The sequence below is a fragment of the Lissotriton helveticus genome, chromosome 10, assembly GCF_964261635.1.
Source record: "Lissotriton helveticus chromosome 10, aLisHel1.1, whole genome shotgun sequence".
Taxonomy (NCBI): Eukaryota; Metazoa; Chordata; class Amphibia; order Caudata; family Salamandridae; genus Lissotriton; species Lissotriton helveticus.
In genome coordinates, this window is record NC_136071.1 from 35,255,540 (window position 1) to 35,268,228 (window position 12,689).

Consider the following 12,689-nt stretch of genomic DNA (forward strand, 5'->3'; position numbering starts at 1 on the left):
TATGACTGAGAAGGCCTTTTAGCATTGGTAGTGTTCCTGATGTTTTTTGTGCAGTAGGTAGTGTCTCTAATAAGAAGTCCTGTACTAGAGGTTCTGTATGTAGGTCTACCTTATGAAATGTTGCTGCTCTAGTAATGAGTTGTGCAAACCCAGTATTGTCATCAGGAGGTGAAGGTTTTGAGGGATATGACTCAAGGTCGGTATCATTACCTGATCCCACATTATACTCCTCCCATGGGTCTGCCTCCTCTGGGATTGTGTCCTCATCATCCCCAGGGTGTCCCCCCTCCCCTGTGTCACTCTCTCCATCTGTTGTAGGTGTAGATGGACGTGTGGGAGGAATATCTGGCCTATTGTGAGGAATAGGCGAAGATGGTGTGTGAGGTTTGGGAGAAGGGGGAGGAGTTGTATTCGTCCCCATTGTTCTCTTCTTTGGATGAGCCTTGTCGTCCAAATGTTCATGTTTCCTCTTTTTAGGTAGTTCTGTGACTACCTTGCCAGTCTTTGGGTCAATAAACAAAGTCTTTTGTTTAGGATCCGTTCCGTGTTCCTGTGTCGGTACCGCAGTTTTCGGTTCCGAAAGGTGTTTTTTCTTTGAAATGTCCATTTGTATTTTCGGTGCCGAAGTTTTGTTCGGATCCGACTTCTTCGGTATCGAAGATGTCCCCGGTGTCGAGGGTGTTTTCGGCGCCGAAGCGTGCTTCGGTGTCGACATGGACTGCTTCGACTTCGAGCTTTCCTTGACCTGGTGCTTCGGTGTCGATGTGGTTGGTTTATCGGAACCGGAACCACTATGATGGGGGACCGAGTGTTTCGGTTTCTGTTTCGTTGCCGGGCTCGAAGGCGGGGCGTTGGAAACTTTTTTCGGTTGTCTGACCGGGCTCGAGGGCGGGGTCGACACCGTGCGGGGTCTGTTTTTCGGTAAAGGGACGTCGTCACTCACGGTTTGTTGGACGTCGATTTCCTCGACGTCGGACTCGTCCGCTTCTGACCCCGCCTCGTCGGCCTCTTCTTCCTCCTCTTCTGGGTGCTGGTCCTCGAACAGCTCCGGGATTGCTTGTGACTGCATTCTCGATACCTCGTGTCTTCGGGCTCGACGGTTTCTAATCGTCGACTTTGACGAGAACGCTGCACAGGCCTCACAGTCCCTGGATTCGTGTTCAGGGGACAAGCAGAGGTTGCACACTTCGTGTAGGTCCTTGTGTGGGAACTTAGCACCACACGTTGGACATTTTTTGAATGGAGTCCTTTCCATGGACCCCGGGCTGGACTACGTCGAGTTTCTCGTAGTCGTCGTCCTTCGAATCGCGTCGGTATGGAGTGAAGTCGCGTTCGATAACGATACCGTCGATTTGGAAAGGAATACGCGCCGGTTATAACCTTCTTTGTTGAAGTCGGTCCGGAGCGCTTCGATCCTCATCCGAACCCGATGGCGGAAAAAAACAATCTAAGGATGGAGCCGATGCCCATGCGCACTAACACCGAGAGGAGGAGTCACCTATGACGACAAAGACTTCTCCAGAAGAAAAACAAAGTGCAATCATCCGAGCCCAACACCAGATGGCGATCTATTCATAAATGTACCATCTGCAGCCCATATGCCTCGAACATGTTATTCTCTCAGAACTTGATTAACGTAGTTTCTAACCAGCTTTAAAACCAAGCCAAACATGTGGCATCTTTAATGTCTGTGCAAGATGCTGGAATGGCCTTCACGATGGGCTATGGTCCTAACAGCTGCCTGGTATCCTTGCAGAACAATACACATGTTGGTTTGCTTGGGTGTACCTCCTCAGATTCTGCTTTTGTTGTTCACATTTAGATTTAGTCTCTGCAGTTCAGGATTAACTGATTCTTTTATTGTGGCCTATGAAAGGCTGGTAGAGAGGTGCGTCACTTACCAAGGCACCCTAATTTGGACGGTCTGACAATCATCCAAGGATCCCTGGCCAAGATAGTCTCAGCTCACGAGCCTAATTGCGAGGGGCCCTTGTTTTTGAGTGTCCTGACCGGAACTCTGAGATCAAAGGGTCTCTGTCCAAAGGTCTCACCAAATGTTTAAAGAAGTCTAACACGTACAACTAGAGTATGCACTATATCAGTTCTTTTCAAGCATGCAGCCTTGAAGATCATGAAGATCAGTGGACTGGGGATAGGTAAATGGTAACATAAATCTTTTTTTACTGAACATCATTTTCAAAGATTAATTGTAGTGCTGAACACTCAGTAACTTGGGTATCACTTGCTCTACTTAAATGGAGTTTAAGTGCATCTCTTGCTAATGCAAGTCTTTGACACTGGGTCCTGTGACCAGGGCAACACAATTGATGCACACATTTTATACTAGTGTAAGACACCAGTAAATGTACAATAACTGCATGGTTTAAGTGTAAGGCTGTGGAAGAAACATTCACTCCAGCCACCTCAGACAGCTGTCATTCAGAATATTAGCTGGTATCTCCGCCCAGAGCCTGTATTGAATAAGACCTACATCACTGAGTAGAATTTGAGTACAGGTTTAGCATTTTCAGCTGTCACCAGAGCTCACTAAACTTTTTTATTTTCCACACGTGAACTATGGAATGAGGCTTGCTTGACAAAGACATGAATGGTTTATGACATGCTTATGACCTCTGCTATCTGGTGGAGTACGGCACCCTCTTCCCACACCTAAATCACCATGCCTACAGACTGCCATACTCTAAACTCAAAGTAATCACCTCGCTAGCAAAGTCAATAAACAAGAAGCTGCAAATTTGCCATTTGAGAAAACCTGCATCATGAAGATTTAGCTGGCGTAGAGGGAACCTCTGTGTGCTTCTTCAAGAGGACTCAAATCCATGAGATCAATCTGGATCCCATGATCTCATCCAGCCACGTTTGAGGGTATGAATTGGTGTATGCTGAACATTTTGACAGGTAACAAAGATTTTTGATGTCTGGCTTTCAGACAGGATTTTAAGTACTCTGCCTGACACTCTGTTTCCAACTTTTCATAAGGAATTTGTGGCTGTGTGAACACAAAAATAGATTTTGTTCCTCGCTGACTCGTGTTTCAAGCCAGACAACGCAAACTATTGATGCAATTTCAACATTGGGCGTTAGTTCTACAGTTTGAACCGTTTTAATGTGACTTTGAAGTACTCTGATGTCAGGACTTCAGTGGTTCATCCCCATCAGCTTGATAACCATTCTATTGTCATCAATCGCCTGATTTGCATGGACTATAGTTAAAAAAGCAATGTCAAAGTCATGTCGGGTCGAAATAAAGGCGAAAATGTGATATGAATTCTCTTGGACATGCTTCACTGTATATCAAGGTGAAATAAAAGCTGTTCCAAAAATCCTTGTTCAATTAAGGAATATTTTTTATATACTCCGGTTTTGCCATTCTAATGGGCCCTGCAGATTCCTCACTGTAATCCCTTCTCAAAGGCAAGAACCGGTCCAGAACCTTTTCGTAGACCATCACCTTCACCACTGTCAGTTTGCATAGAATGTGGTTGCTAGTGGCATGCTTTAACTCTACTGTAAGCGGCAGATGAATCGCCATTTATTTCATGCAATAGTGACCTCTTTTTTCTGCAAGTCCAATGGATGCGGATCTGAAGCTGTTGAATTTGCCTCAGCATGTTTTGAAGTTCAAGAAAATAAGGAGTTCTTGACATACTGTCACCTCCCAAGTTGTTGGACTTCAAGCCTTTGTAGAAGAAATCGGTCTGTGATGGATCCTCATTCTTCCTGCCGTTGGTCATCTGTAGGGTCGATGCCCTGTGTCATGCCGCTTATGCAACCTAAGGCTTGGATGGAGTGGCAGTCAAAATTTGTTATGGAAAGAAAGATCCAAGATCATCTATATGTAAGACCAGGTTGATCTCACATCTATTTGTTTGTTTCTTATTCTGATGTTGTAAAACTCGCAAACCCCACTGTACAGGACACGGATGATTTTATTGATGGAAGTTTTTGCCTCCCTTTGAATCATAGCAGCTTTTTTGACGGATCTGTGTAAAAGGACTAGCTTAGATACATTCCCTGAAAAGGAACAACCTGACCTGAAAGAGCCTGCTTCAGCTGAACACGCGTGTTCTGTTCCTTTAAGACTGAGTTGTGTAGACAACAAAACAAGGCTTTATTTTTCACAGAGATTTTGACTGGTTAAGTAATTACTAGATTCAAAAAGGCACTAAATTATCAGGCGAAGGAGTCTTGGTCTAAACTGCACTCTATTCCATCGATCAGCTTTGGTTAAGTATAGATGTCCACCATCTTACCTGCCTTAGTGGTCCTTGAGATACTAAGGCATGTAGAGACCCAGTCGGTCCACTTCTCCTTGGGCTGTGGGGCTCTGTGCAGTGGTGCTTCTAGGCGTCCGGTCCGTGCTGCAGGAGACACTCCCGGTCGAGGGGGCCTGCACAAAGAGGCTGTAGGTAGTGACTGGGAGTCCAGTCTGGGCAAACCCAAGGCGGGGTCAGCCAACAACTCTAAAACAGTATCCAGGAATACCTTTCAAATAGGACAGCTTTGTGAATTCATTGGGATATGAAGTGCTATAAAATGGGACTATTCAACAGAGTTCACTGGTATATCTTGCCAACATGTAGGAGCCTGGCTCTGATAAAGATAGTTTTTGTTTTAGTTTTGTGCGACATGCTCAGTTAATCCTGTTTTGGTGCTTTAACTTTATTTACATTAATTATCGATGCCAATCCACTGCATGGTTTAAACAATCTCCTAGTTTCAATGTGTTTGTCTAGCATATAAAGTAAATTAGTTTGTGTTTTTAGCTCTCGCCTAGGCAGCGCGCATGCGCTGCTCTAGGAGGACCTTTAGCCATCGAGCTTCACTTTTCAAGCACTGCACTCGTGCTTGTGGCGGCATCCACCTTGCGGGAGCGAGCAGCGGCGTGCCACAAGCATGAGTGCAGAGCTTGAAAAGTGAAGACTGCGCGGACTCACCTCCTGCTTCATGGTCTCTCTCACAACATCTCCGCTTCACAGCACTGGGCTTCATGTTTCATGAAGTGCAGCCACTCGCTCGCTCCACCCTCTCCGTCTCCTTTTGCTTGCGCACTCAATGCCAATGGTTATTCTTCTTATTATTAATTAAGGAAAAGGAGTGGGGGAAAGGAAGTGGTATCACCCAAACCTTCACCAGTGACGCAGCGCAACGATAAGCTTTTACCAAAATTGAAATGGCTGTGTATAACCCAGTTACCCCTACCAACCCCCCCCCCCACCAATCCCCCCTGCAGCCATCCGACTTCTCTGTGGTCTGAGTTTTTTTTTACCCAGGAAGCCCCTAAGGCATCTACATGGCAGGTCAGTTCACAGTGTTGCTCTCTTCCCTGGTCTTCTCTCCCTTTCACAATCTGCTCTGCGACATAGACTGCTGTCTGCACAAGGTCTGAGTCTCACGGTTTGTGTTCCTCGACCAGGCTCCTCTCTTCAGAAAAACTCCTCTGCCAGGCCTTTGGTCTCAAATCTTCTCTGTTGTTCGGGCAGTGACAACGTTCTCTCCAATGACTCGGGTTTTGAAAGGTCCGCGGTCTCTGAATACTGTAATTCGTGCTCCTGATGCGATGACGTGAGCGTGCTTGGCCAAATAGTTTTTCATGCCACCCGAACGCAAGTGAATATTGTTTTGATGTCTGTAATTTCAGACAGCTGGTGGAAGGTGCAATTAGACTATGATGAGGACGAACAGAGGCCTCTTTTAAACAAGCATTGGCATAGCCAATAGGTCTCGCCTTTGGGACCTGCTGCATAACTAAATACTTATGAGGTCCCAAAGGCAAAACCTATTGGCTATGCCAATGCTTGTTTAATACATGTGTTGGTGATGCGCCACGTATGCCATAGTCTCACATGCAGCACCTATTCCCATTTGACCTTAAAATGTCTTTTAGCCTTTTCTGTATATTACTTAACTACGTGTTAATATGTCCCACTCATACAAGGAAGATTTGCCCCTGTACCCTTTGTATCATCTGTCTGGACTCTTAGCCCTCCCTCCCCTAGGCCCCCTCTTTGCTCTCCCTTCCTTGGCACTTCATCCAGCTCGGGTGGAGGAAGTTTGCTTGCATATCACACCGTATCTGAGCCCTATGCTTGGTTGGGGATTGTCATCCAACAAAGAAATTGTAGAAGAGGGTGAATCTCAGTGTTGCCCATAGTAGAGTGGTTGCTGAGCTCCATATCCATAAAGTAGAGCGTTTCCCTTGCATGGAAAAGTGTACAGTTGCCTACAATGGATAGATGTAAGCAACAGGCCTCCAAGTTGGCTGGTCATTACCTTTTAAAAAAAGGATAAATGTGATTGAGAAAGAAGGTACACTGAAGTTGTTTCTCCAAAATAAACTCCTATCATCTTTAGTTCTGTAAAATCTTGACAAAATGAAGGTATTTTAATGCTTGTAGTTGGTGAGAGATGCGGCTTGAGGAAAAAAACAGGGTCACAAACCTTTAACCATGTCTTTCTAAAAAGAAATGTTACAACCAATCTTAAAAACGTCAGCAGCAAATTAAGTATTTTGAATGGACTGTTGCTGCCCAAGTTGAATATGTGATCACACTGGCTTTCTTGAGGTGCTTCAAGCCTGCCTCTATTACTGATCTATTACTCTAAGCCATGTTTATATAGCAGAGAGCACCAAAGCCTAGTCTTTAAGATGAGTGACTAGGAGCAATAGTTTGCCTATTCCTGACGCAAAACGGGTCCTACACTGGTTGTAGGTAGACTATCGTGTGCTTAGCCAGTGACCTGATCAGTGCACAAAGTTTGACTTTGGACATCAGGTAATCCTATTTTCTCGTGGGCTGATGCGCCTGAAGTAATAGCTATCTGCTATAATGGCTGGAAATAGAGTAAAAGTATTTAGTTTCAACACCCCATATTGGAAACATATCTTAGATTTGCCGACTCCTCACTACGCACCACCATATAGGACAAACTCTATCCGACACCCACCATACACTGTAAGAATGCACCAGAAACCTTACTCTGAATAGCATGCCTTGTGGCCTCCGCAAAGGTATGAAGCACTACATAAATGTGAAATTTAATACTGTATGTGCCTCCAACATATATTTTGTTTTGCCGGAATCTACCCAAGGAAACTTGCTCATGCTAAAGATCCAGTATCACTACCCAAGGTCTCGCACTAGTACAACTGAAGTGGCCTGAATCTATGGATCTGAGCTGAAGCAATGCTTTCTTTTTTTATTCTTATACAGGCACCATGTGTACAAAAAAACAGATCACCGGAACATCGAACTCTCAGAAGTTGGTCCCAGATTCGAGATGAAATGTAAGTTTATATTGAAGACGGGCCATGTCATAATTGGAATTGTCCAAACATCCCATTGTGGGCAGGAGAGATGTTGAAGGCAAAGTTATTGGTTTTCATTGAATAATATGTCTGCATGATAATTTGTGCCATTGCAAACGTTCATTTAAACCTGGGGCTGAAGGAAAGATAGGCTTCTTGCCATATGCACAGATTAATGTTACTCCTGTAAATTAACTTAATTTGCAGATGCTCCAGACTGTTCTGAAAGTTGCCAGTTAGCAGTCTTTCATCACTTTTTATTGGTTGAGTCTAAAAGGTATATAGTCTATTTTGCAGAGCCAAAGTCGGTGTTTCAGAAATCCAGTGGCCCAGATTTGATCCCTATTTGAGGGTTGTTTAAGTTCGATCAAGAGTATTTCTGCCGCTGGACCAACAACTGTGTGTAATATTCTTGACCCAGTGCCTAACATTTGGTAAGGTTGTGTATGAGGAGTCACACATATAATAGGCTGTGATATCAAGACCACGAATACCCAGAAAAGGCTTTTAGGACAGCTCCACTTACTATAAGCTACAATATATCTCATAGATTCACCGTACTACTTCCAGGAGTAGGGAAAAAGTTGGTTCATTTTAAATAATGTACATTGACCGCTTGTGTTGAGTACTACTGGCTTAAGGGTAGCAGTTCGTAAGGGATGCAGTTGTCAGTTATACGTAGAACTTTAAGTTGGACTGTTGTATTGGATTAAGCAAACTGAAGAATGACTGTCAAAAGTTTATGCAGCACATGGGTGAGTGTATAAAACTTAAAGTCTCCACTCAGTACTGCTTACTTAAAAGGCATTGCAATATGTTAAATATGCAAAGTACTGATTACATGCAAAACAATCTAATTCAATAATAATGTGACGGAACACTAAGAGAAAAAAAGAAACCTAAGATGAGCATCAAAGGGACCGAAGCATAAACCAAGAGTGCACACAAAATAAATATAAAAATGAATTGGGCACCTTACCTGTAGAGGCTAGGCTCAAATCATGGCACAAAGTGTAATGAGCTTAAATAAAACTAAACTACTGGATAAAACATAAGGGAAGAAGGAAACTAATAACGGCGCCAATAAGATGTAGAACACAGTATCATGAAAGTCATTATTTTAGAAGACCATCGACACATCAACATTTGAATCTGCTCACAGACAACTCTAAAGTGCAACAGGCCTTCCAAGGCCACATGCAGGATTCAAAAGTTTGTAAAATCTAAAAGACAGGCTATGCAGATAAGAGACTGAAGAGCACCAGACCACAAACATATTCTGAAAGACCACCAGGTTTCCACAGCTGCCACAAGTGTCCAGTGTACAAACTGGCAATAGAAAACAAAATTCACGAACCATAAAGAATACAATTATTTGATTAAACACTGGCTGGACTACACTAGTACATACATTATCTACCTGATTAACTGTACTTGTAACCAATATTGGAAGCACACTCGGTCCCCGCAAACAAAAGATACAAGAACAATACTGCGATGTACACAAACCCAACCAAGGAAAACCAGTGTCTGAACACTTCAGTGAATTCCACAAACATGACTGTATTTTTAAATCCTTCATGATTTATCACATACATAAACGAGCAAAGACTTCCAAGAAAGAAAGAGAGCAATGCACTTAATCCTATATCATGAACTAAACATTTCAATCAAAGAGAAAGAGGGAAAGGGAATATGAAAAAAGCACCTTGTTATAAAAGACTTAAACTTGCATACCTTATGAAAACAGGTGTCATAATGCAGCTTGTCCAACAGCCACATCACGTTTTTGCCACAAGTCCAGGCAGTAGTGGTTCACAAACGTATGGGCATTAACCCATGTGGCTGCCCTGCAGATGTCAGGGACTGAAACCCCCGCAAACAGGGCTGAAGAAGCTGCCACTTTTCTTGTGAAATGTGCCTTCACCTTCACTGACAGTGGCCTTCCTGCTTTTTTTTTATGGCAGAATCCGATGACTGCAGAAACCCAACATCCAATACTGGCCTTTGATGGGGCTTGCTCTTTCTGGGTGAGGCATAGGAGACTAAGAGTTGATCAGATTTCATGAGCGATTTAGTTCGGTCCAGGGAGAACTTGAGACATCTTTTAATGTCCAAAGAATGAAGAGCTTTTTCCATAGGCAAAGATGGACTAGGGAGGCTGGCAAGAAAATATGCTCATTGAGATACAAATTGGTTGGCACCTTTGGAATAAACTTTGGGTTAGTTCTCAGAATGAGTCTGTTTTCCTGAAACTAAAGATATGGTTCTCAGATTGTCAGAGCCTGAATTTAGCCTATTCTCCTTGTGGAGGTAATAGCCAAGAGAAAGGCAAGCTTCCAGGATAAAAGTTTTAAGTCAGCCTTGTGAATCTGCTCAAAAGGAGGCTTCATTAATTGTGATAACTGTATTGAATTGCCAGGTCACTGGTGGAAACTTAACTTGCGGAAAGGCCTGGAAAAGTCCTTTCATAAATTCTTTAGTGAATCTGTTCGACCACAAAGAGAGCTTTCCGTTCTGTTGTCTGAATCTGGCTAGGGACACCAGTTGAACTTTCACATAAGTATGAGACAAATCTGACTGCTAGATGCAGCAAGTCAAGAAAAACTTGTTCTGGTGTTGAAGAGATGGGATGCACCAAGTGAGAAGTACACCAAAGACTGAACCCTTTTCACCTTTGCGATATACTTTTTTTTGGATTCTGCTAGAGCTTGTTGTAGAATCACCCTGCTATCGTAAGGATGGGCAGCTGGCCATGTTTGCGATGGCAAAGCCACCTGAGATGCTGCCGGTGAACCCCCACACCCCTCATGTAAAAGAGGCAAAGGAAGCACAGGTTTGATGAGAAGGAAAAAAATTGGAATAGAAGCCTTTGTTGCGCTGATTTGGCGGATCGACTTCTAGTGCATTTTTGGAGAGAAGCTCGCAGATCTCTTCCATCTGTGAAACGAGATGTCGGTGAGACGTTTTGTATGGTGGATGATTTGGAGGCTTTTGAACAAATTCCAGGGTGTGACCGTGCTGGGTTACGTCTAACATCTATTTGTCGGAAGAGATGCTTTTACAACGACTGAAGAATCTGGAAAGAAAATTACTGAATTTCTGAGATGGGGCCGAGATGGCCAGTGCCAGGACATATCATTGTCTCCTAGAGGTATCTTGAGATTTACCTACAGCTGGAGGGCGTCTTCGAGCTGGTTGTCAAGGATAGGTGGAGGCTGCAGCTGCCCAGTGGGTTGTCTGTGAGGGACAGGTTGGACAAAATCCCTGCTGAGCTCTGACATCTGGCCTTTATAGTGGTGGTGTGAACTGACCCCTGCCCCAGTCCTCCTTGAAAGGAAGAAAAACGTCTTTGTTGAACTGAACCCAAAGAGTGAGCTGTCTCCGTATCGGGTTTTATGGACTGGAGAGCATCGTCCACGTGTTTGCCGAAAAGATTCTCAGCGTCACATGGCATGTCCAAGATCTTCGATTGCACCTTGGGGCGGAAAGATGTATGTAGCCTTCAGCCAGCCCTGGCCCCTTAGTACTGCTGCCCCTGCCATTTGACAGAATGCAGTGGAGGAGATATCCATTGCTGTGTCTATCATCTACAAAGAGGCTTTCTCAACTTCTGTGAGTATCTCTCTTGCCTTTTTCTGTTTGTCATCAGAGAGATACTCTATAAATGCTGACCGATCGGACCACATTTGCTGGTCATATCGCCCTTGAATCGCTAGTGCATTAGAAACTCTTTTCACAGTCACTGCAATGGCGGAAAACTGTCTCCCAATGTTGTCAAGTCTACTGCTTTCCTTATCAGGTGGAGCCGAACGAGAAGATGGATTCTTAGCCCTTCACAGTGCCACCTGCATTATGACAGAATCAGGCATGGGATGACCAATAAGACAAGTTGGTGCATTCTCTGGTGCTCTATATTTTTTAAATCAAATTTTGGCACCACTGCTCCCACAGATGCTGGAGTATGCTTAGTTGGAAGCGGTAGGTCGAAACACTTAGATGTGCGCTCTAGCAGGTCGTAAAAATGACCTATATCTGTGGGTGACGAGCTGTCTGGAGGTGGAGTCTGTGAAGCAGAATTTTCAACTGCTGCATCAAACGGAATTTCACCCTCTTCTGGTTGATGTTTGTTCTCACTTTCAGCTAGACGATCCCTTATTGTGATAGGTGGGGGAATAGGTCTCTTTTTAAGAAGGGATACTGCAGGACTTCTCTGAAGAGAGTAATTTATCATTAATCGTAGGTCTGTAACCATAGACACAGGGACTGTAATAGAGAATTCTTATAGATGTTCCCCCTCTTGTTCTTCGTAGTGATAATGATCCTCAGAGGTATCATACCTGCAGGCAATCTCTCTGATCCTATCCTAGAAAGAATGTTCGCCTTGAAGGTAAGAGGCCGGACACTGGTCAACCGCTTCTTGTTCTGTTTCCTGGCACTTCACATTCAGTTGTGAGCAATTATACGCAGGGCCAGACCTTCATCTCCAGAGTCCTGAAACTTTAAGAGCTTTGCAAAGGTGATGGTGACATTTTGGTGATAGCTGCCTGGAGAAAAACTGAAATGCCTTTCGTAGAGATGTGGATGGTCGCTTTTGTTGTCGACTGGGTTGATGAATTCATCATCGACAGGCTGTTGGATGGCTACGATGAAGATATGAATGGCGCTATGTGATTTGCCATTCTCGTCGTCAATGCCACTGTGGTCAGCTACGTTGAGTGTTTGTATCGTCCACGCTCTCAACGACAAAGCTGCAGTCAACAGTGTTGTCGTCAAGGGATCCTTAGACTGGCGAATTTTCAGTCACTGGCTCAGTGGAGGGTTTGACAGGAACTGAAAGAGAAGCAGATGGAGACCTTCTGAGAGAAGGAGATGGTTTAGTATGATCCTGGTCACTTGAGCTCCCAGCACCTGCTTCCCTGAAATTGGATTTCGCCCTCTTCGGATCTTTGGCAGATGAGGCAGAGTCCTCATTTTTAGCCTTTTAAAGGATGTATGTCCTCTTTCATTGCTGTCAGAGTCTGGCTGAGCCGCCTTCTTTCTCTGGAGCCAGGGAAGTAGTCCTCCTGTCTTTGAGAGTCTTCGCAGAAAAATTACGGCAGTATTTATATTCCTTTGAGTTGTGTTGGGGGTACAGGCCGCATAAACACTCCTTGTGGGGATCTTCTGAATATATCCTGGATTTCCCAAAGGATTTGCAAGGCCTGTAAGTTCTGGGCCCCTCAGAAATTATCCAAAAGTTTGATAAGTAATCTCTCACACTGTACCTCGGAAGTAGATGGACGTTCACAAAGTCACCAGATAGCTGAGAGGTCAAAGCTGACTGAGCAGAGCTCAGGGAGACTCCCTATTGCACGGC

General features: G+C 44.2%; 1 protein-coding gene across 1 annotated transcript in view; it reads left to right on the forward strand.

The window, feature by feature from the left end:
• IMP4 (IMP U3 small nucleolar ribonucleoprotein 4) overlaps positions 1-12,689 on the forward strand; it is a 50,055-nt gene that overhangs the window by 35,036 nt on the left and 2,330 nt on the right. The window contains exon 8 of the mRNA XM_078664674.1: positions 7,236-7,309. Coding sequence (XP_078520800.1) covers positions 7,236-7,309 — 74 coding nt within the window. The remainder of the gene's footprint in view (positions 1-7,235; positions 7,310-12,689) is intronic.